This window comes from Tursiops truncatus, chromosome 2, assembly GCF_011762595.2.
Source record: "Tursiops truncatus isolate mTurTru1 chromosome 2, mTurTru1.mat.Y, whole genome shotgun sequence".
Classification (NCBI taxonomy): Eukaryota; Metazoa; Chordata; class Mammalia; order Artiodactyla; family Delphinidae; genus Tursiops; species Tursiops truncatus.
In genome coordinates, this window is record NC_047035.1 from 92,716,297 (window position 1) to 92,742,034 (window position 25,738).

General features: G+C 38.0%; 1 protein-coding gene across 4 annotated transcripts in view; it reads left to right on the forward strand.

The window, feature by feature from the left end:
* USP8 (ubiquitin specific peptidase 8) overlaps nucleotides 1-25,738 on the forward strand; it is a 99,026-nt gene that overhangs the window by 32,548 nt on the left and 40,740 nt on the right. Inside the window, exons 1-4 of one of the 4 annotated variants that reach the window (XM_019929305.3) lie at nucleotides 6,554-6,680; nucleotides 6,994-7,097; nucleotides 19,026-19,194; nucleotides 22,869-23,013. In XM_019929305.3, coding sequence (XP_019784864.1) covers nucleotides 19,091-19,194; nucleotides 22,869-23,013 — 249 coding nt within the window. In that variant the 5' untranslated portion in view covers nucleotides 6,554-6,680; nucleotides 6,994-7,097; nucleotides 19,026-19,090. Of the gene's footprint in view, nucleotides 1-6,535; nucleotides 6,681-6,993; nucleotides 7,098-19,025; nucleotides 19,195-22,402; nucleotides 22,422-22,868; nucleotides 23,014-25,738 lie in introns of those variants that run through there. The other 3 variants (XM_004312364.4, XM_033851670.2, XM_073800976.1) reach the window with 3 other exon arrangements.

Below are 25,738 nucleotides of genomic sequence, written 5' to 3' on the forward strand. Positions count from 1 at the left end.
GTATGTGACTTACAAAGCAACAACAGCTGAGATGCACGAGGACATGCATTCCATTTCTTTAATATCTGTTCCCCTGAAATCAATGAAATGATGTAGTGTTGAAGACATGCCTTGCAGTATGCCCAGATGTTAGAAGAAAGCAACTGTCCGTAGCGGGACATTCGCCCACCCTTGGCTCAGGGTCTCTGGCCTGGCCTGACTCTGAAACCTTAGTGCTCTCTCCTTGGACTTGACCCTCAGTGCCGTGTAACCCCACTGGATCCTGTATTAACCCAGGAATACCTTGCTTGTTTCTGTGCATTTAGCTGTGAACTTAAGTACAATAAACTGAATACATTGTTTATAAACAAAAAAAGCGGGGAGCTTTAGCCCATGTAACTTCCGTTGTGCACCCATGTGTTCTCCTTTGGTAGGGAGGAGTTCATATGTTCAAATCTCTTTGTGCTGCCTCTCAGCTGCCCAAAGCCTTCTATGAAACCTTGGTTCTCACAATACTTCCATCTTCTTATCTTCACTTTCCAAATCCTATCAAAATTTACCTGTCCTCTGTTTAATTCTCTCTTTAATAGAAGGCTGCCTGATATGGGAAACTAGTTTAACACTAGGAAGGAAGGTTTTTTCAGAGATGCTCCATTTTCATATGAAGAAATGAATCTTTAATGGTAGCATTTCAAATACCATGATAAATCAGAGGAGGGATTAAAAATGACCTTGTCTGTCTGTCTTGCTACTACTAGATAGAAGAACTAAATTAATTGTGGAAAACAAATTGCAGAAAGAAAGCAAGATTATTTCAAAGGCAACACATGTCAGTGAGTCAGAGAGCCATTGGTGGTTCCACAGTTTGTGTACAGGAGGGAGCACTGGAACTGTTGGAAGGACAGGCTTACAGTTGCTTTTACATGTCACTTTACCAAAATACTGATAAAAATGTTAACTGATCCCATTAAAGAACAAAGGGGGGTGGTTGCTGATGGAGTCTATTAAAGGGTATTGAACCATTCCTCAATTTTTCCTCTTAGGTGCCAGCCACCTTTACAGTCAGGTAGCATATTCATTGAGGGCCAATTATGTACCAGGCATTAGTTATAATCCTTTAATTATACTTTTAAATCCATAAAAGTATAAATCATTTGATCTTTTCCATACAGTCCAATCATGAAGCAGTGGGGAAAAAAATCTACTTATGCATTTTTCCCTTATCCCAAATCATCACACTCCTAGACACAGACTGGTAAATAGGCTCATCCAGTCATCCCATTTTTACCTGTGAATATATTATACAAAGACAGGCAGAGACACTCTATTACATTCTGAAATATGCTCACCTCTCTATAGAGGTACTGCATAATCACTGAGATATTTACCCAGTTCACAGACTAATATGACCCACTGAGAGGATGCATGTTCTTACTCTTTCTACATATCTATATATGCAATATACTCACACCTTTGTAATAAAACTCTAGCAGAATAACTGACATGGAGGAAACATCAACCAGAATGGCACCCTATTTTTACACATCTCAGCCACAAAAAGGACCATTAAAAATGGCTTGGGCAGGGCTTCCCTGGTGGCGCAGTGGTTGAGAGTCCGCCTGCCGATGCAGGGGACATGGGTTCGTGCCCCGGTCTGGGAGGATCCCGCATACCGCGGAGCGGCTGGGTCCGTGAGCCATGGCCGCTGGGCCTGCGCGTCCGTCCGGAGCCTGTGCTCCGCAGCAGGAGAGGCCACAGCAGTGGGAGGCCTGCATACCGCAAAAAAAAAAAAAAAAAAAAAGGCTTGTGCATTGTACCTCTGCACTTAGCAGATTATAGAATGACATACTGATGGATTTAGAATTTTAAAATATTGCAGAGACAAGATTATTTATATACTCCCCAGTAATGTATAAAGAATCTCATCCTCTAGTTAAAATCTCAAAAATCTTCCATACGATTTCTCACAGACAGCTATTACAAAAGTAAATTCAGATTAAAGAGAATGTTTTGTCATTTCTTCAGGGGGAATTCATGACCGCCAGCATCAGTATCACCACAGATATTTTTAAACGCAAATTTGTTGTTCCTTTTCCTTTTCTACTAAATGTAAACCAGAGGTTGGTTCTTATGCACACTTGAGTAAAGATACACTAGTCTGTCTGCTGGATAACCTGGGTGCTCTCATTCTCTTTCTGCAGCCTAGCAACAAGCTAGCTCAGCAGGGTGGCTCTAAAGGCTCAGGCAGAAACTAGAATTGATAAGGAAAACTTCACAGGCGATTGGTCTCAAAAACCTTGTTTTTTAAACCGATAAAATTGTAACCTCAATAGAAAAGCTTAGTTTTCCAAATTGGCTGGGTGATCCCTGCTCCCTCTCCACTCCTCTAGAAGTATGTGATGAGGCAGGGGGTTGGGATCCCTCATCCAGAACATTTCCCAAAGTGCATTCCAGTTGTGCCACGCCCAGGCACAACTCTCCATGTGTTGGCTAGCAGCTGGGGCATCCCAAGCATTGGGCTAGCCCAGAGTCTGTAAATTTTTGTTTTGGGTCTGCATTGTTGTTGTGTTTATTCAAGCCACATATTGCTTGATAATACTGAAGTTTGAACCACTGGGCATGTATTATTTAATATATTTACCTATAATTTGGAAGACATAAATACCACATCAAAAATCGTACTCCTGTTCCCATAGACACTACATCACTTTAGATAGTTAAGAGTTGTATAAATGGGAATAAATTACAGAAAGACTTTTTTGGAATTTTGACTTAAAAAGTATCTTCTTTAAATTAGGTGCTTCATTAAAATGTCGTTATATCGAAAGCTTAATAAGTTTTTTTTTTGTAAATACGTAGAAAAGGCTTAAGCATGTGTGTTGATTCTATGATCTCAATTCAATACACTGATAGCTCAACAGTTCCTATGGTTATTGAATGGGATTCTCTTTCTGCCAGTTAGAGTTAGCATGACAAAACTGCAGACAATTCTTAAGAAGTTTAAGTAACTCTTTGATGACCTCAGTCAAGTAGGTGAAAATTCTGTGATAGGATCAACAAACTGAAAACTTTATCTTTTTGGGATAAAACCATGTGCATCACCATTTGTAATATTGTATTCTGAGTATTACAAGGAAATATCTTTCTGCAAGGAAAATCTAATGGAAGCAGGAAGATCCAGAAGACAACATTACAATGGGGAACCACTGAAGAACATAATAACCAGATTAAAACTTTTCAGTTTAGATAGAAAATCAAAGGGAGAAAGGAAAGAAGACCTAAATCTGTAAAATCATTAAGGGTTGAAAAAAGTAAGTATAGTTGTTCATTAAACCCTGAAATCATAGAATGAGGATATATCTCTAAAACTTTATTAAGTTTAGGCCAATTAGATAGAAGTATAGGGACTTCCCTGGTGGTCCAGTGCTTAAGAATCTGCCTTCCAATGCAAGGGACGCAGGTTCAATCCCTGGTCAGGGGACTAACATCCCACATGCTGCAGGGCAACTAAGCCCACGCACTGCAACTACTGAGCCCGCACTCTTGAGAGCTTGAGTGCCATAACTAAGGGCCCACGCGCTGCAACGGAAGATCCCGCATGCCACAACTAAGACCCGATGCAGCCAAATAAATTTTTTTAAAAAAAGATAGAAGTATAACTTCACATTAAAAAAAAAAGAACTCAAATCACCTTAAGTGGTGATATAGCAAATTTTTTACAACTTAAGATAAACCAATCTGGTAGAGTCTTAGTGAAGTGCAAAGAGTGGTGACTGCCTAAACTCTGAAGTTGATATCCAGGAGAATAGCCAAGACTTACCACCCCTTTTCTGGTGATGCATTCCCTAGAGATAAAATGTTTGATGGGCCATGCAACTGGCCCAATGCGATGATCATTATGATTTTAGGAAATAAAACCCAGATGAATAGAAAAGAATAAGTGATTAATAAAAAAAACCCACAAGACACTTGTGCTTTGGCTAAAAGATAATTGGGATGAACATTTGTACATAATGTTGTAAATTTTATTATATATATGAAAGCTAAATTTTCTCATAAAATATTAACTTGTGATTCACTTCTTGTGTTATTTTGGGATAAACATGTTTTATTGGCTTACAAGGCCTATATAATCTGTGCTCTATTCTCTCCCCACCCCTTTGAGATCATCTTCTATCACAATGCCACTTATTCACCTTATGCTAGCTATACTGTCCTCCTTGCTGTCCCTCCAGCACACTCTCCTTTTCCTCCCTCACTGCCTTCACCTGTGCTGCTCCCATTGCCTGGATGCTTTTCCCCCACAGGTATCCATGGCTCTCTCCCTCTTTTCACTAAATGCTCTATGGAAATGTCACTTCGCCAGAGAGCTCTTCCCTATTTCACCAAAAATACCACTGTCTTTGCTGGCCGTTTACCCTGTTTTATTTTTCTTTTTAGCACTTAACAACACCTAACATAGTATACAGTTGATCTTTGAACAACACAGGGACCAGGGGCACCAAGCCTCTGCAGAGTTGAAGATTCCAGTATAAATTAGAGTCGGCCATCCATATCCCAGGTTCCTCCGGATCCGCCAGTTCAGTTCCGCAACCACAGATTCAATCAATGTCAGATTGTGTAGTACTGTAGTATTTACTATCGAAAAAAATTCACATTTAAGTGGACCTGGGCAGTTCAAACTCATGTTGTTCAAACTCATGTGTGTATGTATTTGCTTATCATATTTCTCGCTCATCTGAATGTAAGTCAGCTCTCTGTTGAGGAGGGACTTTATAACCCAAGTCCAAAATAATCCCTGGCATAGTATACATATTCATCATATACTTGTTGAATGGAAGGAGGATGAATCAGGTTCAATACATTTTGGACTACTGCTTATGCTGGATGGCCTGGGTACCATAGATACTGCCACCTGGTTTGTTACAGTACAAATTTGAACAAGTGTTAGGGTTTATAATTCCATTCAATAAGCATAGTTTCATCTAGGTAACCCTGCTCCTTAAGAGCTCTCATTCCACTAATTTTGAAAAGTCCAGAGCCTGTCCCCAGATTTCTGTGAATTTCCCAGGAATGTTTTGTTTTTTCCTGCTTTCACTAACTCAGTTCAGTTTTGGAATCATCTTGTCATCTTGTGCCTGGTTTCTCTCCCACACCTGTCGACCCACATGTGGGAACTTCTTAGTTTTCAAAAAATGCACGCAAATGACTTATGTTTTAGCAAACTTGACTGATGCTTTAGGGAAGTTGGGGAATTCCACTTACTGGGAGGATGGGATTGGGATTGGGGCAATTACATCAGAGCAACAAAAATAACTTTAGGTGAATGTTAAAGAGTCCTATTTATTAAAACCTTTCTGCCATCCCACCATAGGAGACTTTTCACTGGTTGATTCATTCTTATGGGCTTCGATCTTTCTTTATCACCTCACATTCCTAGGATCCTCCCTCTCCAAGATTGTCTTCAGAGAACTTTTCTTCCTCTGTCTTTGTTTGGTTCCTACTCCCAAACTAAACTCTGGATTTTTCTCAAATTCATCAAGATGCTCAGCAGACCAAAAACAAACAAAAAAAAGCAAACAACCAATAACCAATTTACTTTCTTAAGATCCACCCTCGAAAGATGGATGCAATTTTTCCCCTTAGTTATGAAAAATTTGCTAAGGCTTCCTAGTTAGTAGTCTCAGGTAGTATAGTATATTTCATATTATATGTCTTAAATCCTTTGGGAAAATAGTGTATAGCATAGGTATAAAGAGCTACCGTATTTTTGCAGGTATTTCATTGTGATGGAAAGGAAATTACCATTAATGGAAAGACCACTGTATGTGAAACACTATTGGGTTAGGTCCTTTCATTTATTCATTACACGTTTACTGAACACCTATGTGACACACACTTTCACTTAACGCATTTGCTAGACCTCGCCTTCCAGCTTTTCCATCCCTGAGACACTTGGACTGTCCCTGGGGACTTAGTGACCATGGCCCACAACTCCATCCAAGCAACTTTATGTTTACAGATAATCGGAGCATTCAATCACCTACAAAGAATCACCTCGCGAGAAAGTTCAGACCTCTCGTTTTGTTTCTGTAAGATTGGGCTTTTAACTGTGTATGTGTATATATAATGTGCTTTAGAACTGTGTCTATTCTTCTCTTACCAGAGGCGTGGCTTCGGAGAACGTTAAACTTTTAATCAGAATTTGAGATTCAAATCCGTTTTCTAGTCTGCCTTTAAATCTCCAACCTGAAGAGGAAGAGGCTTAGCTAAGGCGTTAAGAGCAGCCCTGCTTCCTTCACAGCAAGACCCAGGATGCGAGTAACACCAGGGTGACAGAACTAAGCCCGAGAAATGCAGGGTGCAGGGGACAGGCGGACAAGCTCGCCCCAGCTCAGTGTAGCCTGGACACTACCCAGACCGTCCATCCAAAACGTCCTCCTCGGCCCTCCTTCGCCCTCCCGCGCAGCCCTCACAGGCTAGGATGAGGCTGGGAAATAGCAAATAGTCAAGGGCACGCGCGCGCGCGCCGCGCAGCCCCGCCCCTGCGTGACGTCAGAGACGCGACGCGTCGCAACGCAGTGCAAATTGGGAAAGAGGGATGAGCTGAGCTGACTTCCGTCGGGATAGAGATTTTTCTTCGGGTTGGTGGGAGATGGGCCTTTGGCGAGGAGGCCGGCATTAGCGCGCCCGGCGCCAAGGTGAGTGCGGGACTGGGTCCTGGCCTTTGTTCGTCGGGAATCCGTCCTCAGTGAACCCCTTTCCTTCCACCAGCTGCTGGTCACCCGGGAGACAAGCCGTGTCCTCGGAGGGGGTGGGACCACCCCGAACATAGAATCGGCTTTTGGAGGAAGGGACCTACCGCGAGTCTTTCCCGCTACCCACCTAGGGTTGCCCAGCGAATTCCGTGTGGGCTCCGGTTTTTCCGGTCTTAGAAGGTGGCCTTGACCATTCTTCCACCTTCTTGGACACTCAGACCGACTTTGACCTCTTTCCTCTTGCCTCCGTTTTCAGATTTTCTGCCCGTCGACCTACATTCCCAGACCTTAATACAACCTCTCAGAGTGTTTTCCAATCCCTCCTCTGATCCAGTCAAACTTGCTTGTAGTGAAGTCCAGGTATGAGTTTAAAGACCCTGCGAGCGCATCAGAGTTAAAACTGTGACTTCCCCAAATAAAAGCTTGTCTTTCCTAAAACGTGGCCTTTCTCCTAGAGTTGTGGGACAAGTTAATTTCACCTCGGAAATTATCAGAACCCTGAATTTGTACTTAAAGCTGCAGACCACACTTCTCGGTTTATTTCTTGCCTCCAGTTCATTTTGTGACCTTGGAGCAAGTCCCTAATCACTAACAAAATATTTACCTGAAGACAGAGGTGTTGCAGAGTCTAAGGAATTTAATATTTGTTAACAGCCCTGAGGGTTTCAGCTGTAGGGGATGCCGAACTAAGGATTTTACTCTCTCTACGTCAGCAAGCATCCTATGTACTTTCTACTGCAGCCATGAAAAATGTCAGGTGATTTTTGTTGGGGAAGTGTTCCTCTTCTAGGCTTGCTCTGCGGCTTTGCTATGTAAGCAGATTTTGCATTTCAGCAGATTCTGTTTAAGATTCATTGTTGAATGTCTTTCATGATGGATTTAGATAGTTTCTCGTGATTCCAGAGTACTGGACCAGTCTGTCAGAAAGGTTCCATAGGTTGTGCTATGTCTTTAACATGTTGAAATGTGTATTCCTTTTCTTGTGACACATTAGGTGCATCTTTTAAATTAGATGGTAAGGACTCTATAATAACAACAACTTGTCATTAATGATATAAATTTATATTAGTTGCACATAGGTATGCATTGTTTTTGAGAAAACAATGCGTGAGAAAAACAAAAATATTTTAAAGATGTCTTTCTAGAATTTAATTTTTAATATATTTACTTGAACTTTGTCAGTCATTATGGTCATTTGTTTATTAGCATGAACATAATGGGAAAGAACCAAAATGGCTTTTGTAAAGTAAGAGAGTCAGTACATCAGATTTTTTTCCCATAAAATGTCTAGCATTATATTTTATTATGAACATTTTCTACATAAAAATGTACTTATTTTGTAGAGATGAAAGGGAAAAAAGTGTCTATTAAATATGAAGTGTTTATAAAATTAGATATTATTGAGTCTTTTTTGTTTTAATCTTGGTCATTGTCCCAGTTGCCTATTGCTATATAACAGATCACTCTAAAACAAAGTGACTTAAAACTACAATTCATTATCTCATGTTTCTGTGGGCTGACTGGACTCAGCTCGTTGGTTCTCGGTGAGGGTTTCATGTATTTGTAGTCAGATATCCAGCTAGGGTTGGAGTCATCTGAAAGCTCAGCTGGGCAGGACACCCGAGACGGCTCATTCCCATGGATGGCAATTGATGTTGGCTGGGAGTTCAACTGGAGTGCCTACAACATAGCCTCTTCATGTGTCTTGGACAGATCGTAACATGGAGGCTGAGTTCCAAGACAAGTGTTTGAAGGGTCAGGAAGTGGAAGCTTTCTCTTAAAGTCTTTTAAAAGCCTGGACCCAGAAGTTGGCACAGCGTTACTTCCAACATTCTGTATTGGTTAGGGCAGTCAGAGCCCTCCCCCAACCAAATGATAGACTTTTTGAAGAGGAGAATGCCAAAGAACTTGTGGCCATCTTTAGCCTACCATAATTTTGTTGACTGATGTTTGGATATAATAGTAAATGCAGAATAAGTTACGCTTCTGATTTCTTTAGCCATTTCATGGCATGTTATAATTTTCGGAGCACTTTTTGTATATATTTTTTCATTGACACCTTTGAAAACTCTGTAGAAGCAGATGAATTATTCCCATTTTGCAGATGATAATAAACTGAGCAGTGGCAGTGGTTGTGGTGGAGGATTTAAGGAATTTGCCCAGAGTTGTATGATAATAAGTGGAAAATGAGACTAAGACTTTTATAATACTTTTATAATATAAAATTTATTAGTAAATGATGAACTGTTATGTTAAACTTATTTGTAATAACATTTATAACCATACTAATTCAAGTAACACAGTACTCATGTACAGTGAATAAAGTTAGTGTTGAGATAGCTAAACGTTGCCTCTTCTAACACATTACAGTTTAGTCTTTCATAATACTAAATTCTCTGAAATGTACCAACAGTGATGTGAACCTGCATGTCTTTCTTGTTTTTTAAATTGAAGTATAGTTGATTTACAATGTTTCAGGAGTACAGTAAAGTGATTCAGTCATATATATATATATATATATATATATACTTTTTCAGATTCTTTGGCATTATAGGATATTACAAGATGTAGAATATAGTTCCCTGTGCTATACCATAGGTCCTTGTTGTCCTCATTGTTTATCCATTTTATATGTAGTAGGGTGTATCTGTTAACCCCAGATTCCAAATTTATCCCTCCGTACCCCCTTTCCTTTTGGTAACCATAAATTTGTTTTCTGTGTCTGTGAGTCTATTTCTGTTTTGTAAATAAGTTCATTTGTATCATTTTAGATTCTACGTGTAATATCATATAACATTTGACCTGATGTCTTTGTAATGTAGTAAAATGAAATTATTATGCATTATAATACCAATTTCAAAACAAATTGAAAAGCTGTGGGTGTAGGAATCCTGGGGTTTTTAATTTCTTAATTACAAAATATTAAAAATTTAAATGATTTCTCATAATTTTGGTAGGTTGGGCGTTATATAACTTAAGATGTTGATTTCATGTAAAATAGATAACTAGTGGGAAGCAGCTGCATAGCACTGGGAGATCAGCTCAGTGCTTTGTGACCACCTAGAGGAGTGGGATAGGGAGGGTGAGAGGGAGGGGCAGGAGGGAGGGGATATGGGGATATATGTATACATATAACTGATTCACTTTGTTATACAGCAGAAACTAGCACTAGCTAGCATTGCAAGGCAATTATAATCCAGTAAAGATGTTAAAAATAAATAAATAAATTTAAAAAAATAAAATTCTACCTTAAAAAAATGTTGATTTCAGCTGAAAATTAACTGTCATCTTCATAGTGTTTTATTGCTTCTAGTAACATGCTTATATCCATTCTTTATGCCCATGGTTCCCTGTCTTGATTGCACGCTAGAATTCACCTGAGGAGCTTTATAGAAATACCTATGTGCAAGTCTCACACTCAGAGATTCTGATTGAACCATTTAGGAATGGGTCCTGGGCATCAATATTTTTTTAAAGTTCTGTAGGTGATTTTAATATACAGCTAGGGTTGAGAACCATAGCTTTTTTTTGGGTACTTACTAAGTACAGTTGGGTTCCCAGCTCATCAATTTTGCATCTGCTAAAAAAAAAAATTAAAGAGATAAAGAGGAAGAGGAGATAAGAAATGGATCAAGGTTATATAGGTAGGTAGACACCTATTGTGTAAAACATTTATCCTCGTGTTTTTTCTGGGAATGGTCCTTAATAAAACCAAAATATTTGGGCATGGTACGTTAGTGCCTGTAATATGGTACTTTGCTTTGTATTACCACTGTGTACTCATCTTTCATCCTAAGAGGTAGAAACTCCGTTAGGAGGTATATTCTTTGTATCCCCTACAGCCCCCAGTGCTACACTTTGAAAAGATGTAGGTATTCTAAATGTTTACCACATTGAAGCTGGTTTTTAATCACTCTTCAGAACTAGGGCTAGTTATTTTACTCTGTTTTTCTTTTTAGCATTGTAAGAACTTTGTAACTTTGGACTTCTCTTTTTCTTTGGTTTCCATGATATTGCACTTTCCTGGTTTTCCTTCATTCTTTGTTTCTTTCCTCCTTTAGGAACCACCCCCACCCCCCAAGTTCTGAGCCCTTCAGGTATCTTGTCAGCTGTAGAGAAACAAGATCTCATTTCCTTAGTGATTCATTCTCCTGATTTTAGTTACTAGTGTAAATGATGTTTATGTTTTTAAAACTATTACAAAAGTTTAAAAATATACATAAAAGTGAAGAGAATAGAATTATTTAAACTATATCCTAGATAGCATATTATTTCAATGTCAATACTTTGTTGTCTCCCAAAACACTGAGGATTATCGAAGTAACATTAACGCCTTAATAGTTGATTTAATATCTGGTCTTTCTGTAAACCTGATGTCTGATTACGTATTTACATCTCTATCAAGGCATCCTTCTTTAGATGTTATTCCTTTTGCATACACTCAACATGTTCAAATTTTTTTGTAAATCAGTGGTTCTTATTTGGGGGTAATTTTGACCCCCCCGCCCAGGGGACATTTGGCAATGTCTGGAAACAGTTTTGGTTGTCACAACTGGAGAAGGGTGGATACTACTGGCATCTAGTGGGTAGAGGCCAGGGATGCTGCTACACATCCTACAATGTGTAGGGCAACCCCACAACAAAGAATTATTCAGTCCAGCATGTGAGTAGTGCCCAATTTGAGAAATGCTGCTGTAAACTGATCAGTTTTTTAAACTTTTTATTTTTGTTAACAGCACTGCCATTCTTCACATTTCTCAGGGTTGAAAGTGTGTGTGTGTATGTGTGTGTGTGTATACTCAAGAGAGAAAATACTGTTTCAGTCAAAGCACATTTCTACCTTTCTGTGTTCTTTTTTGCCATGGCCTGCTAGTTATTCTTTTCTAAAGTATCATTCCCTTGTTCCTGTTTCCTTCAAATCTGTCTTGCATATCCCCACTTTGACCTGCCCAGAGATACCATTTTCCCTTCAAGATCTGGCTTCTTATTGCCTGCTGAATTAAATATAAACATTTTTGGGTGGCTTCAAAAGTCCTCCATCATGTAATTCCATTTCCTTACCTAATAGAATTTATTATTGTTAGGCAACAGTTATTAAGGGTTGACTATAAGGACTACTAAGGTAGATGTTAGAGATCTAGCATGTTAGAGTTATGACTTATAAAGACATGTTAGTATAATCCCTTGATCTTATTTGATTATTTCCTAATAATCCCTATAGCATTCTTTATTTTTCTTATTACCTTCCCATACTGATTTCTCATTTTGTGTCTTTGTTCGTGTTGATTTCCTCTTCTGGCATGCCCTCCTTTCTCACTCTATTCATAGCTAACTCCTGTCCTTAGGGCCGGTTTCTGTCTCTATCACAGCATCATGAAACTGCATGCTTATGAGGTATGAGTATCTTAAAGCCTAGTCATAATTGTCATTTGATCCAAATTCTGTACTAAAGGAATGCTATAGATAGCAAATATTGATAGTATAGGATTTAGATCAAGAAATAAACTCCACGGCTTCCCTGGTGGCTCAGTGGTTAAGAACCTGCCTGCCAACGCAGGGGACACGGGTTTGAGCCCTGGTCCGGGAAGATCCCACATGCTGTGGAGCAACTAAGCCTGTGCGCCAGAACTACTGAGCCTGCGTTCTAGAGCCCACGAGCCACAACTACTGAAGCCTGCACGCCTAGAGCCCGTGCTCCGCAACAAGAGTAGCCACCGCAATAAGAAGCCCTTGCACCGCAACCAAGAGTAGCCCCCGCTTGCCGCAACTAGAGAAAGCCCGCGCGCAGCAACGAAGACCCAATGCAGCCAAAAATAAAATAAATAAATTTATATATTTTAAAAAAAGAAAGAAACTCCAAGAACTGGGACCATCAAGGATGGAAGAGGTGGAACTTAAGTTGGTTTTTGCAGGACGAGGGATCAGTACAAAAGAGTACACTCTGGGCTGGAAGAAGCTCTCCCCTCGCCCCAAGTTACCGTGAATTTTTCCCTCCTTTTGACTTCCCAGTGACTGGAGTCACGTATTAATGTACAGTGTAGGAATTAATTGTTGGCTTATTATTTAATGAGTATTAATTTGGTCTTGATAAACTAAGGTATTTGTGATCAGAAGCCCTGTGATACTCTATCTCCCTAGAGCAGTGTTACTCAAAGTAGCCAGTCTCTTATAGTCTTGCAGCTTGTGCTAGAATATAAATCAGTGCATTGCTTTCTTTGTAAAGAAAGTCTTGCTGCTATGAAAAATTTAGTGTGCTTAATAGGTTTACATTCTGTTATAAGCTTATTTTATCACAGGCTGGTAACCAACAGTTCCTCAACCAGCACTGGTCTGTGGACCACACTTGAGTAGCGTTGCTCTGCAGGAGTTTTACACTTTGAATTGTAACCTATAGACATTTCACATTTATACCCAGTGTTCTATATGTGCATACACAGGTACACAGCCAAAACTAAAGTTTCATGAAACAGTTTTAACCTTACTATGTGTGACATGCTCTGATATTTTCTCTTCAGGTTTTTTTTGTTTTTGTTTTTTTAATGGTGATTGTGACCTTCTAAAGGGATTTTAAAAAAACACTGCTATTGTCACTAGACTCATAGTAGATACTCAGAAAATACTAGAGGTTTTTTTTAGCAGTGATGAATTCTTAAAAGGGTTGAGCCTTAACTTTAGGATTGCTTTAAAGCAGATTATTTCATCAGTACTTACTTGTCTGTGGCATTTTAACTAGAATGAGTATAGAATGGATTATATGAAATTTAAGATAGTCAGATGATGTAGTGAATACTGTTGCTATCTGAAGGCCAGAGATGGGGTGAGATGAGATGATGGATGGCCAACAAGGACAAACTGCTTTCCTTTCAGTGTTGCCAGCAACCTTGGCAGTGGTTGGTGTGAGGCCCTAGTTAAGATATCAGGACCAGTTTGAATGACAACAAACTTCAATCTTTACTTTTTTGCTTTTTAGTCATCACTCTGTGGTTCAGGTCATCCAATCTCTACTCCTTTCTTTGGAAGGATCAGAAAAATGTCAGGAAGAGAGAGAGGGGTATATATGCCTTCCATTTTCTCCCTATTGTCAGCTCGTTTTCAGCACTGCCTGTATTTCATTTTTGGAGCATTGCTGTTTGATTAAGGTGTTGTTCTTAAATCTTTATCAGGTTTACACATCTTAAATTTTTTTTTTAGGAGAACTTTTTCTTACATTACTTAGTTATTTTATTTTTTGTACTTACAATCCTTTTTGAAGTATAACATAGTTTTAGTGGGTTATATGTTGTATTTAGTTCTAGAGCTAAACAAATAGATTTTAAAATTATTTGAGTTCTGTAGTTATTGAACATTCCTGTATAAGTATCAGTGGGTTTGTTTTTACTGTTGCAGCCAAAATAAGGAAATTGTAAATCCATTCAGTCATTCTGGCCTTAAGTTATTTTATGCCAGTCTCTTTTGAAATTTCTTTAATGGCAAAATGCAGCAGAATGACTTATCAAAAATTTAATACATTAAAGTTTACATACATTTAAGTTGGATATGTATTCTTTGCTTTCTCATATGATTAGGGAAAAATACCCTTTACCTTGTGCTTTGATTTCTGCAGAAGTATATGTGATTGTAGAGGCTAAAATAGCAATTAAGGCAATGCTGGAAGTATTTTTAACACCAGGCATCTTATTTGACAGCATAACGTATAATTTAATGAAGGAAAATGGAAACAACTGTGGTCCTTTCATGACATTATCAGAGCAAGTTCTTTATTTCAGCTGTTCTCAAAAATCAAATAAGGACAGAAAAAGTAACTTTAAAAAAGCACAATCTTTTTCCTGGAAACCCTCATTAAAACTTTGTTGTATCATAATCTTATCCCTGTAGTTTCCATTGGTGTGTCTGATCGGTTGTCACTCAATCGGAGTCCTGTCATTCTACCTTTGCAGTGTCTCTAGTATCTGTCTGCCTCCTCCATTCCATCTCTACTGCCCTAGTTCTGACCTTCATCATCTTTCCTTAGGATCATTATTATGGGTAACTAATGTCTTCCTTATCTCCAGTCTTTTAAAGCCTAACCTTGTACTGTTAGTTTAGATCATATAACTCTGTTCTTAGAATCCTGCTCTGGTTCTCTGTTACCTTTAGAAAACAAAGTAAATGCTTTAATGTGACATTCACAGCCTTCCATTTATCTGTTCCTAGACTATTTTTCAGGCCTTACTGCCTAGCAAATCCTTGTTGATTCTGTATACTAGCTAGTTCCTAAAGATGTTCTTTACTTTTTTGACATTTTCCTCAAACTCTTTCTCATCTCTATCAAAAGCCTTCTCTCACCAAGACTCACAGAAATGCTATCTCTTCCATGATGCCTCACAAGATCCCTCTAGTCATACTTGATCTTGTTAATTTTTCTTATTGTGCATTATTTGTAACTCTTCATAGTTTGATATAATACATGTTGTATTAACACTGCTTACAACTTTCTCTTTCACATTAGCTTTTTAAACTTTGTGAGGAAATGGATCACATCTAATTTTTGAGTTCCTGGGAGCACAATGTCTTCTGTACAGTAGGATGCCTGTGAATGTTTGAATGGAATTTAACTTTGAAATAGCTAATGATTTATTATTTTAAGTTGCCTAGGTAGCGTATATAGTTTTTATATTCTTTTGTCTTGTAAAGATCCAAGCTTTAAAGGTAATGATGAGAAAAAGATTTGACTGAGACATATTCTAGACCTTCATTTTAGAGGGTTCAAATAAATAGCTTTCTTTTCCCAACCAAGAAACCTAATTGTCATGAATCAACAAAATAGACTCTACCTGACTTTTTGAATATGTGTCCTGTGGTTAGACCACTAATACTTAAGATGCAGGTAAAGGATAGAGTAGGAAAAACAGATACTGTCAGACTGGTACAAGGTCACTCTGCCTAACTCTGGCATTAATCCTTATCTTAGTACATTTAGTGTTGCCAGTAAAAAATCATTGGGCTTTTTGGAAATTACATTTCAGGAGCTAGCCTATATCAGGGGAGCATATGTTGGCTTATTGTGGTTGAGTAAGCTTAAGATCCTAGCTGAGCTAGGTGGGGGCAGAAAAGTCAGGAATAACTCTTGTTACTATTATCTTACTGTCCTTTAGCCCTCCTTAATAGTCCAAGCTCCAACATCCCCTGCCCTCTGCCACCATGGTGTCTGTTGTGGCATCAATAAGGACTCAAGTTTCCTTAAGCACCTTCCTGAAAAGTTAGTTTCTTGGCCTTACTGTGCTTTCCCTTAGTCAAAAGTATTATTTCTCAACTGTTGCTTATGTTTCAGTAGAAATCATGTTCCTGAAGCACCACTCTATCCCATCATTTTCTTTTTCATTGCCAATTTTTTTTTTAAGTTATCTATAGTCTGCTTCCATTTCTTTATTCCTTAATGCTTGTACTCTTGCTTCCACTCACACCACTGTATGGAAGATGTGCTCAACGAGGTTATATATACTAGGCTCTTAAAATATTCCAGATCTGTTTTTTTCTGAATGAGTATTTAAAAACATATATATTTTATGTTTGCTTGTTTCAACCATAACTTCCTAACTTTTACATCTCTCTGGGTATTCTTTTCATATTTGTAGACAATTTATTCATATTTGCATTGTTATATAATTGCTTTCTTTAAAACTTTTTGATGAAATACATTAAGTATATTACATATTATTTTATGTTATAAAAGCCTGATAATAAAATGATCATCTGTACAAACTATTATATGTAAAATAAGCTACAAGGATATATTGTACAACAGGGAATATAGCCAATATTTTGTAATAAATGGAATATAACCTTTAAAAATTGTGAATCACTTGTGAATTGTGAATCACTATATTGTACACCTGCAACATACAATGTTGTACATCAGTTATACTTCAATAAATACATAAAACAAAACAGTCATCTCTGAGCATATGTGAACATACCACCCAACTTGAGAAATAAAACCTTACATATCGCTGAAGCTCTTTGTGTGTGCCTCCCTTATTGTATCTTCTACCTCTCCAGAAATAGAATTTTATATTTACCATTTCCTACCTTTATAAATTTATCTGATTTGTATCCTTAAGCAATATATTGCTCAGTTTAGTTTGTTTTAAAACTTCTTACAAATGGTGTCACGTGTCAACTTTTTCACTCAGCTTTAGGGGGATAAGCAGGGGTTGAGGAGGTGGTGAGCATGGGGGAGTAGGGAATGTTCTCTTGTTAAACTGTTTATTCTGGAAGGTCAGGGACCACTTCTTATGTATCCTTCGTGTCTTTAACATGTAACAATGGTTTTTTACAAGGTAAGACACTCAATACTGTTGTCTGTATAAGTATGAGGAAATCCAGGGGATCCCTATCATATTCTGTAATGGATGCTCTTAGCTGTTTTGGTGGTGCATTGTTGATGAATTATATACCTAATCAAGAAATGAGAAAGTATTAATATTTAATATAAAATGTGACAAGAATCAAAGCAAATTGGGGTGCTTTTGGAGTTTCACATAGGTGAACAGAAGCCTTTTCGCCCCTAAAGTTGTACCTTACTCAGCATTTTAGGATTCAATGTTCATTGATGTCCATTCGTCTAATAATAGTGAACTGATAGAATGAAGAGCATTAAGGTAGTGGAAATAAGTGACAGAAAAAAAATTGTAATCTCTCTTTTCTTTAAATTGGAAGTATAGATGATTTACAGTGTTGTGCCAGTCTCTGCTGTACAGCAGAGTGACTCAGTTTTACGCATACATACATTCTTTTTTTATATTCTTTTCCATTATCACAGGATATCACAGGTTTATCACAGGATATTGAATATAGTTCCCTGTGCTATACATTAGGACCTTGTTGTTATCCATTTAAAATATAATAGTTTGCATCTACCAGCCCCAAATTCCTAGTCCATCCCTCTCTCTCCCCCACTCCCCCTTGGCAACCACAAGTCTGTTCTCTATGTCTGTGAGTCTGTTTCTGTTTTGTTGATAGGTTCCTTTGTGCCATATTTTAGATTCCACATATAAGTGATATCCTATGGTATTTGTCTTTCTCTTTCTGACTTAGTTCACTTAGTATGATAATCTGTAGTTGCATTCATGTTGCTGCAAATGGCATCACTTTGTTCTTTTTTATGGCTGAGTATTCCGTTGTATATATGTTACCACATCTTTATGCATTCATCTGTCAATGGACATTTAGGTTGTTTCCATGTTTTGGCTCTTGTGAATAGTGCTACTATGAACATAGGGGTGTATGTTTCTTTTTGTATTATAGTTTTGACCGGGTATATTCCCAGGAGTGGGATTGCTGGATCATACGGTAATTCTATTTTTAGTTTTCTGAGGAACCGCCATACTGTTTTCCATAGTGGCTGTATCAAAAAATGTTGTAATCTCTTAAATGTATTAATGCAGCTCTTTATTCAAATTGTAATTAGTTCTTTACAACTGAAGACCTTGTATAAATTTACTTGGGTTCCTGAAGTTTTCATTTGGTGACACTTACGATCTTGTCAAGATTCCCATTTAGTGTGCTCCGCTGATCTGCCCCATCTGTATGCATCCCTGCATAGGTAGGTACACACACACACACACACACACACACACACACACACACACACACCTTGTAGGTACACACACACACACACACACACACACACACACACACACACACCTTGTTACATACCTAGCCTTTCTTCTTCATTTTTTTTTTTGACTACCTCAATCTTCCCAGTCAGAATTTACCAGAGCAGATGAGAAAACAAAGAATGTCATGAAACATCAAAGACCTTTTCAAAGTAAACCAAAGTATTTGGGTGTATTCTACCAGAAACATGTTCATACATCCCCAGCTTCATATAATGTGCCCTGGCTATCCCTCCCCCCAACTTGTTTCCTTTTGTAAACTGGTGAGAAAGAAATATTTTTAAATGAAACTTCCTTCTGTTTGTAAACTATACGTTAATGCAGATTTAACAGAAGAAAAATATAAAAGCTTTTATTATTCTGTTCCTTTGACAGGAAAGATTCCTAATACTTAATGCAAAATGATACAAACTAATTCATTTCGTTAATGAAAATTTGGAGGGGAAAGTAGATTGTTTATTGATACCCTGTATATTGAACTCCGAAAATAAATATTCAAGATAATTGAAAATTAACTCTGTTAGCAAAGGACACAGTTTAGGAGGTTTGTTTGTTTGTTTTTTAAACTGCTCACTTGTTTTATTGTTAATGAGGAAAACTAATGGGATTATTTGTGTTCATTTTGTTTCAGAAAAGAACTACTTTTAATGAAGTACACCATCCATTGTGAAAGTGGAGAAGTAAAGATTATTCATCATGCCTGCTGTGGCTTCAGTTCCTAAAGAACTCTACCTCAGTTCTTCACTAAAAGACCTCAATAAGAAGACAGAAGTTAAACCAGAGAAAATAAGCACTAGGAAGTGTGTATACTTTGCTAATTTGAGTCATATACAGGTATCCCCCACTATTCAAAACTAGAGTGTTCCTATGAAGCCTTTTGTAAGCCAAAATGGCATAAAGTGAGGAAACAACTTTTTTCATGAAAGCAAAAATCGCCTCTGTATTTCTTTCGATTAGTAAAAAAGGTACTTAGGTGTTCTGTAAAAGCAAAGTGGTGTAAAGTGAACTTTTGAAAAGTGGGGGATAACTGTTAACTTTTAGTTCATTTCCATTTTATTAAATGAGTTAGAGAAGTTCCTAATTTTATCTTGGCAGAATACATATATATTCTGCTAATAAGCATATTATCTGTTTTCTGGACAGTATGTTACATCATAAGTTTAAGAGGTGAAGACTGCAAGGATTCTACAAAACTCATTCAGCCACAGTTAATGTCTTTTCCTAAAACAGTGTAAAAGTACTTCTTAATTAAAGATCATTTTTATCCTTGTGTATTTCACATATAAGATCTGGTTCTAGCATAGTCTTTGATTAAAAAAGAAGAGATACGTATTTTTTATGCAGTATTCAGCAAAGTATTTATACCAATTTGACATGAAGTTTTAACCTAATGATTTTTTAAAATTTATTTTACTTGTTTATGGCTGCATTGGGTCTTCATTGCTGCACACAGGCTTTCTCTAGTTGCAGTGAATGGGGGCTGCCCTTCGTTGTGGTGCACTTGTTGTGGAGCACAGGCTCTAGGCACGCGGGCTTCAGTAGTTGCGGCACGCGGGCTCAGTAGTTGTGGCGCACGGGCTCTAGAGTGCAGGCTCAGTAGTTGTGGCGCATGGGCTTAGTTGCTCCACGGCTTGTGACATGTTCCCGGACCAGGGATCAAACCCATGTCCCCTGCAATGGCAGGCAGATTCTTATATATCCTCTTTTTTTTTTTTTTAAGTCTTGTTTGTTTGTTTTATTATTTATTTATTTGGCTGTGCTGGGTCATAGTCGCGGTACGTGGGATCTTTGTTGTGGCATGCATGTGGAATCTAGTTCCCTAACCAGGGATCAAACCCAGGCCCTCTGCATTGGGAGTGTGGAGTCGCTGCACCACCAGGAAAGTCCCCTAATGATTTATTTTATGTATTTTTATTTTTCAGGGCATGTAGTCTATCTATGTTGGGGTAGACTACATGTTGAGGTAGAGGCTAGAGATGATACTTTCCTGATAACGGTTGCAGAATTTGTCCTGAGATAAAATATAATAGAGATGGAAAGGTCCAGCTATTTTGATATTTACTGGAAGTTATTTTGCTATAAAAATGGGATATCACTAAAATTGTTAACTTGTTGATAGTTTTATTTCTGTTAAGGAGGGACAGGAGACAATAGGGGAACTTTTCCTCTGAATTTATTTTGACCAACAAAGGAGAAGATTTAGAGATATATAACTATATTATTATAGAGCTGGGAGTAAGAGTTTCAGAAAGAAAGGTGGGTCTAGCCAGCCTTACACCCTACACTTGAGGTAAGCAGATTTTAGAAATCGGGGAAAACAGGTGTTCTGTGGCTGGAGATAAACGTGAGGCTCTAACAAATGATATGTATGATCCCAAATGAACCTGTGAAGAGGCATCTTAAACCTGTGTTTGCACAGGAACATCTTTATGAGTCATTTTCTAGAGGAAATAAACAAGATGGGAAGGAAATAAAACATTAAGGATGAAGACAGGAGAGTAGTAAGAACTTTAAAGAAGGTCAGGAAAGAAAATCCCAGAATGAACTAATATTCGTAAACATTACTAAGTATAAAATGGGCTTTTGAAAAGATCTTTGGGTGGGGAAGGGATAGGAAGAGTAAGAGAGGGATTGGCCTACTTCTTGAGCTTAGTTGGTAATGTTGATGGGGTGATAGAGAAAGTAGCGCTGTTTAACTCACATTGAATGATTTTCAAATAGAAAATAGTGAGAAGGGTAAAACCACCTTGAAGCTTTCTCAGAGAGCTTCATCTAATCTTAAAACAGATAAATCTGTTTTAGCAATGTCTGGTTTAGCTCTAGGACTACCCTGATCCCACAGGAAGTGGTATGTTGGCCTAAATGTACCACCACAACATGTAGCACTATTCTAGAGAATGCTAGAATCCTTTTAGGATATTTGGCTGTTTCACTGGACCCACAGTGACATTGCAGCCATCTCAGCTGGGCCTGCTGCTACATATGGGCCCATGAGATATACATGCATCATGATGAAAGAAATTTGGAAAAACCTAAGGACTGTTGTACCCACTCCTAAACTCTTAGAGAATCTCCTTACTAGCTTTGGTTTGATTTACCTCTATCCTGGAACTTTGATGCCATGCTTAACAGGGCATGCACACTGACTGAAATTGTCCTTGTGTAGGACCATCTTTGGTCTTAAAGACCAGTTTGGCCCTGTTCCTTTGTGTGGTGTTCTATCTAGTTCCTTGGCCTGACCAACTTCATCACTAATCCATGTCTCAATCGTAGAGCACAGTTTGAAAAATATAGAAAACAAGATGCACTGATTTGTAGAAATAAGTTATTGATAAAGCATATGGTGTATTAGCATTGGCACTACAGCTTAGTTGCCAAAACTTTAGTCCTAAGTAAATGAATTCCTCTTGCAGAAATGTCTGTTTTATTAATTTGCTTTCTGAAGACTGTTAAACCAGGAAAATGTCCTTAGAATGAATGCCGTAGTGGACTTCCCTAGTGGCGCAGTGGTTAAGAATCCGCCTGCCAATGCAGAGGACATGGGTTCGAGCCCTGGTCCAGAAAGATTCCACATGCCGTGGGGCAAGTAAGCCCATGCACCACAACTACTGAGCCTGCGCTCTAGAGCCTGCGAGCCACAACTACTGAGCCCACATGCCACAACTACTGAAGTCCACGCACCTAGAGCCCACGCTCCACAACAAGAGAAGTCACCACAATGAGAATCCAGCACACTGCAACAAAGAGTAGCCCACGCTCTCTGCAACTAGAGAAAAGCCCACGCGCAGCAATGAAGACCCATTGCAGCCATAAATAAATAAATTTATTTAAAGAAAAAATAAATGAATGCCGTAGACCCCTCAAATTATTTTACTGAAGTGGAATTTTAAGATGACATGTTTTTAGACTTTAAATCTCTTCTCTTTTCAGGGCCAGTGAATCAGAGTGCAGTTCAGCCATTGTGTAGAAAACTCTAAAAGATTGAACTCATGTCCCCTTTCCTGTCCCTAGTTTCTTGAGTTTTTAGGTGAGGAGAATTTTATATCATGGTTAGAAAGGAGTAAGGAGAATTGAAAAGTATTTGTTTTAACATTAAAATAATAAATATTTTAGCTCCCCTACTTCAGTACAAGTAGTATGCAGCTATGTTCTTTATAGAGTATGACTATTATATGGGTGCCGGAGGACCATTTGCCTCAGGATTATCTATTGTAGCAAATCTTTTAAAACTGGATTTAGAATGCATTTTGTACAGTTTGGTGATATACAGACAACTATTAATGAAACATAAGTATTTAATTGTAGTATAAGGGAAATTTTCATGTTGCATCCAAACTTATATCTAACTTTGTATAATTCTGAAGTACTGCAACCTAAATTATGAAATGTATTTTATTGAGTCTCTGTGGACTTTATACATGACTTTTTTCCCCCAGATGTCAAGTGTTTTAATTACTTTTTCTCTAATTTTAAGTTATGTACAGAGTGCCCTGAAGATCTTCAAGACCGCAGAAGAAAGCAGATTAGATCGTGATGAGGAAAGGGCCTATGTGCTATATATGAAATATGTGACTGTTTATAATCTTATCAAAAAAAGGCCTGATTTCAAGCAACAGCAGGTACCTTTTACTTCTATGTTTTTATTTGCTAAGTTATTTTTACACAGTGGAGCTATTGATCTCTAAAATTTTTAACTAATACTGAAATTTAGATATTGTGTAGCAGCAAGTTCAAACTTCTGCAGATAGAAAAAGCAAACTAAAGATTTTGTTTCATTATTTGCAATATATGTGTATATGTATGGTTACACTCACACTATATACACATACTTAATTTGCTGTGGATTGATACAGGTTTATAGCAACATACAGACTCATGATTAATCTTCTGTTGTAATAAATCACTGCCAGGTCAAATAGAAGGATTCAGTTTACTCATGCATTCAATAAGAAAAATATGACTATAGTTGTACTTTTTCAAGGGTCAAGGTTTAGTCACTTGTTTTTATGTGACAGCTTTTTATATTTAATTGACACTATAGCCATATTAAAGATCTCAGTTTGCAACATTAATGTTGATTAATTTATTTAATTTAGATATTCATTTTAATCTATTTATTTATTATTTTTTGCTTTTAGTCTTTTGAGCCAGGTGCCTTTCTTCCAATTTGCTGAAGTGTGAGGAGGGAGGGAGTATGGGAGAGGTATAAATGGGTAGAGAGAACTGATGACTAGGACAAGTGTTGCTAGAGAAGAGGTTGCATTTTTATTACACCAGAAACAGACAAAAGAAGAAAATAGAGAGTGGGTTAAAGAAATGGGAAGAATATTGTGTTGGTGTTTCCACCTTTACCTAGGAATGATCTTGCTACTAGAGAATAATAGCAAAATACTGCTTATAGATTTCTTTCCTGGTAGACAAGTCATTTTATTTTTTTGGCCACAGCATGTGGCATGTGGGATCTTAGTTCCCTGACCAGGGATCAAACCCATGCCCACTGAGTTGGAAGTGTGTATGGAGTCTTAACCACTGGACTGCCAGGGAAGTCCAAGACAAGCCATTCTTGAGTTAATATTGAGATTTTTATTTAGTTCACTTTTGGCAGAATTGTCTTGCCTCATTAAAATTTTTTTTTAATTTGTTTTATTTATTTATTTTTGGCTGCGTTGGGTCTTCGTTGCTGTGCATGGGCTTTCTCTAGTTGCGGTGAGCGTGGGCTACTCTTCATTGCAGTGTGCAGGCTTCTCATTGTGGTGGCTTCTCGTTGCGGAGCATGCACTCTAGAGTGCAGGCTCAGGAGTTGTGGCGTGTGGGCTCAGTAGTTGTGGATCACGGGCTCTAGAGCGCAGGCTCAGTAGTTGTGGTGCACAGGTTTAGTTGCTCGGCGGCATGTGGGATCTTCCTGCCTCATTTAAATTGACTTATAGAAGTGAAAAAAAAAAGTTATCTTATTCTTCGAAATAACCTTTTTTTGTCCACAGTAGTGGGACTAATAAAATTTCTTTCGGTTGTTGGTTATGGGATAACTTTAATGTTTTATTTAATGGTGACAAATGATGGCTGGTGTTTCTTCTCACCAGCAAAATTATGCTGATAATCTTTATGGGTTTTTAGATCTAGCTTTGGAAAGGTAGCTCCTTGCATTTGGAGATTCATCTTCCTGTCTACAAATGGCTGGGTTGGTCCTGCCCTTGGAACATTCTTGGACATACTTATCTGCAGATAGAGACAGAGACTTGTCTTGCTCACTCTTCGATGGTTTTTACAGTATCTGTTAAAAAGATACTGCTTAGAGCCAGGATACGGTTCATGTGTTTAATACTTTCTGTCATCACTGATATTTTTCCTAAACCCACTGGAAGGTTTCAGAAAACAACAATGATGTAGTGGTCATTTTACTCAGAGAGTCTTTGAGTCATGTTGTTTCTGCCCAACATAAAATTGAATAAAAGCTACTCTGCTATATACATGATCTATGGGATATGAAGGACTACCCACAACTAAAAGTTTGGCTTAGGGCTTCCCTGGTGGCATAGTGGTTGAGAGTCTGCCTGCCGATGCAGGGGACACGGGTTCGTGCCCTGGTCCGGGAAGATCCCACATGCTGTGGAGAGGCTGGGCCTGTGAGCCATGGCTACTGAGCCTGCGCGTCTGGAGCCTGTGCTCCGCAACGGGAGAGGTACCACAAAATAAAGTAAAATAAAAAAATAAAAGTTTGGCTTATTTATGAGATAATAAAGAGAAACCCAGTGCCGGAAGACCCTGGTGGCATGACAAAAACATCACAGACTGGGGTAGAGTAGACCTGGGTTGGGAATGTGCTCTCTTACTTTGGGCTCTTACTTCATCTTTCCTGAGCCCCCCAGTACGTTCATCTCTAAAGGGAACCTCCTTGGTGGGTTGCTATAAGAATCGAAGATAAGTCTTGTATTATCATTCCTGTCATACTATAAGTATTCTATAAATATTGAATGGGTGAATGAATGAATGGTGGCAATTATTCTGCTTATTACTATTGTAAATGTATATTTTATTTATTAAAACATAAATCTGAAAAAAAACATAAATCTGAACCCTGTCAGAAATTAAAAAAAAAAAGACTGCTTAAAAAGAAGTGTAAAAGTATTTACTGAAATAAATATTTTTGAAAGATTTGCGAATTTGGAGAACTTCGGAAGTTTTGGTGTTTCCTTTTTTGTCTGTTGTGGTAGGGCCAATTTTTTATGTACTTATTTAATTTTTGCTTTATTTTTCTAACTTACTGGTTACTTTTTTTTCTTTGGCAAGATTGGGAGTGGTTTTGTAGCTACCTTTTTTTTTTTTAACTTGAGAAGGTTGGGAGTA